Raw genomic sequence first — 3,187 nt, 5'->3', positions numbered from 1 at the left:
CCCTGCCCTGTGAAGGAGGAGGAGAGAGGCGGTGGGAAAAGAACAAGGGGGCGGGGCCCAAACAACGAATCCCAGCCTCCTGGGTGCGAAGCTGCACATTCAACTCAAAGACCACTGGGCCTCTGCGGCTGTTTGGCGAAGAAGGAAGCCGGGGGAGCCAAGAGGAAAGCAAAACAAGGCGGCTCGTCCAGTATTTTGGCGCTTGTGTCCAGGTACCAAAGGAGCGGATGGTGGTGAAGCCAGAGCGGCCCTCTCCCCGGCCATCCCACCCTGCCTCCCGCCGACCCTCCGCAAGATTCCAAGGGCCTCACCTTTCACAATGGTGGCCTCCTTCAGGTGATGCGACAGGAAGTCAATGCTGGCATAGGTGTTGGCGGAGGGCAGGGCGCCAGGGCCGGGCCCCCCGCACACCCCACCGGTGCTGCTGCCCCCCACCGCGCTGAGGAGACCCCCCAGGCTACGGGTCCGGCCCCAGGCGCTCTTGTCTCCCGGCTGCGGATGCGGAAGCTGCTGCGGGCCGGGCGACAGCCCAGGTTCGTCCCTCACGTCGATGGCGATGTAGTTGAGGCCGTTCTGGAAGCCGGCAGAGGTCTCCCTGCGCATCGGAGAGCCGCTGCCCCCGGGGCACCCGACCAAGCCCCCCGGCTGACTCGGTAGCCACGGCCGCGCCTGCTGGGGGGGCGGTGGCTGCAGCTGGCGGGGGGACGTGGGGCGCTCGTCGCCCCCAGCCAGGCCGCCGCCGCCGGCCCCTTCGCTGCTTTTCCTGAGAGAGACGTTTTCCACGGAGGCCGAGTTGTGGCGCTTCGGGTTGTGGGCGAAGGACGGGGACACGGGGGTCACAGTGGTGGTCGAGGAGAAGGTCTCGGAGCTGTGGCGGCGGCGGCCCCCCTGCGGGTCTGCGCGGATGACCTTGGCCCCCCGGTGCGGGTCCGGGGGCTGGCTGGCCTGCAGGAAGGCCTCCACTCCCGACACTTGATCCCTGAGACTCAGCCTCTTGACGCCGGACGTGGGGCTGGTCACGCGGGCACCTTCCGGCTTCGGGGGGGCGGCGATGGGTTGCGGCGGGGTGGCAGCCACGCCGAAGGCCATCTCGGTGTAGTCACCATTGTCCCCAGTCTCCGAGGACGAGGAGGAGGCAGCGCTGGGGCCCTGGGCGGCGGGGGCGGGGGGCAGGCGGTACAGCTCGCCTGGAGGGGGCGGCGGCAGCGGCTGTGGCTGCAGGGCGGAGGCAGGCGCCACAGGGCGCGGGGGCAGCGGCGGGTAGGGGGAGGAGGCCTCGGGGGACAGGAGGGCGTCCAGCGAGCCCACGGGGTCCCCGCCCTGGGGGCCCGGCTTGGGTGACTTGGGCGAGCTGAAGTCGAGGTTCATGTAGTCGGACAGCGGGGAGCGCTGTCGGCTGTCGCCGCTAGTGCCCGGGGTGCCCGAGCCCAGGGAGGAGGCCGGGCTGCTGGCGGACAGCAGCGAGGACGACGAGGCGGCCGAGGCCAGCAGCGGGGGCGCGGGAGGCGACAGGCGAGCTCCCGCGTCGCCGAAGTCAATGTTGATGTACTCGCCGGGGCTCTTGGGCTCGGGCGGCAGCGGGTACTCGTGCATGCTGGGCAGGGTCTGAAGCCCCTCCAGGGACAGGCGCGTGGGCCGCACGGCCCGGCAGCGCTGGTTCAGGAAGCCCTCTGGGCGGCCGCCAACGCTGCCACCTGGCCTGCCAGGCGAAGGCACTGCTGGGTGAGGAGGCTGGGCGTGGTCGCCACCGCCGCAGCCGCTGGATGGCGCGGTCCCCGGGCTGGCCGGCGGCTCCAGCCTCTCCTCTTCCAGGATGCGCCCCACGGGAGAGCTCATGAGCACATACTGGTCGTTGTTGTCCCCGTTGCAGGTGTAGGGAGCCTTGTAGGAGCGGGGCAGGGAGCTGTGGCAATAGCCGGGCACTCCCCTGAGCGTCTCCCCGCTGCCATGCAAGGCGGCCGAGAAGAAGTCGGGAGGGGTCCCCGAGGCGCCCGCGTCGCTGGGGGACATGTTGAGGTAGTCCCCGTTGGGCAGCAGCTTGCTGTCTGCGTTCTCCATGGACAGCTTGGAGCCACACCACATACGCATGTACCCGCTGTCCTCGGGGGAGCTCTCCGCCGGGGAGCTCGCCTTGTAGCTGCCCCCGCTGGCCGGGAAGGCCCTGCCGGCCGCGGGCGTGGACACCGGCGCTCCCGCGGGGGGCAAGGCCGCAGCGGCAGCCCGAGGCTGCAGGATCTGCTTTGGGGCGGACACGCTGGTGGGGCTCATAGGCATGTAGTCGTCACTCCTACAGCTGCCACTGCCACCGCCCGTGAGGGCCGCGCCGGGGGTCATGGGCATGTAGCCGTCGTCCGCACCCAGATTACTGCTGGAGCTCCTGTGGGAGCCGATCTCGACGTCCCCGTAGTCCTCGGGGTAGGGGTGGTAGGCCGCTTTGGGAGACGAGGCGGGGCAGGACGGGCAGAGGCGGCCGGAGCTGCCAGAGAAGGAGACCCGCATCAGGGTGTATTCGTCCAGGGACGCAGAGGAGGGCTGGGGCACGGGCCGCTGCCGGGCAGGTGTGGTCAGGGAGTACGTCCGCTTCCTCAGGCCTCTGTCCACGTCCTGGGCCCCGTCCCCGGAGACTCTGCGGTAGGGGCGGCCACAGTGGCTCAGGGGCCGGTCCATGGTCATGTACCCGTACAGCTCGCCCCCGCTGCCGTCCCGGGCCGGGGGCGTCTCGGCAATGGACTCGGGCGTGTTGCTCCGGTGGCTGCAGAAGGCTCTCAGGTCCCCAGGGCTGGAGCCGTACTCGTCCAGAGACATGAAGCCGGGGTCGCTGGGGGACCCCGAGGCCGAGGCGCTGCCGCTGGAGGGCCGCTGGCTCGCGGGCTGGTGCAGGGGGTGCTGCAGGTGCGGGTGCGGGCCCGGAGGCGGCGGGTAGGAGCCGGAGCCGTGCCCGCTGCTGGACGACAGGCTGCTAGGGCTGGTGGCTGCTGGGGGCGAGTGCGCCACGGGCATGGACATGGAGCGGCTGTGTTGCAGGGCGCCCCCTGCCGGCGCCAGCGCCACCTTGCCCGCGCGGCCGCCGCAGCCGCCGCCGCCGCCGCTTAGGGTGTGTGAGCGGCTCAGGGGCGTTCGCACCGGCCCGGGGCTCAGGGGACTCCCGGCCACCGACACGGGCCTGCCGCCCGCCGCCCCGGCCCCC

At 71.7% G+C, this 3,187-nt stretch overlaps 1 protein-coding gene across 1 annotated transcript; it reads right to left on the bottom strand.

The window, feature by feature from the left end:
• Positions 1-6: 6 nt before the first annotated feature.
• IRS2 (insulin receptor substrate 2) lies at positions 7-3,183 on the bottom strand (the record flags this gene model as incomplete). The annotated part of the gene is made up of 1 exon (XM_040466487.1): positions 7-3,183. A coding segment is annotated over one exon (3,084 nt), but the record flags the coding sequence as incomplete, so codon positions are not given.
• Positions 3,184-3,187: the final 4 nt, after the last annotated feature.

The sequence above is a fragment of the Herpailurus yagouaroundi genome, unplaced genomic scaffold (genome assembly GCF_014898765.1).
Source record: "Herpailurus yagouaroundi ecotype Mexico unplaced genomic scaffold, PumYag 61325, whole genome shotgun sequence".
Lineage (NCBI taxonomy): Eukaryota > Metazoa > Chordata > Mammalia > Carnivora > Felidae > Herpailurus > Herpailurus yagouaroundi.
This window is presented reverse-complemented; position numbering and strand designations above follow the sequence as displayed.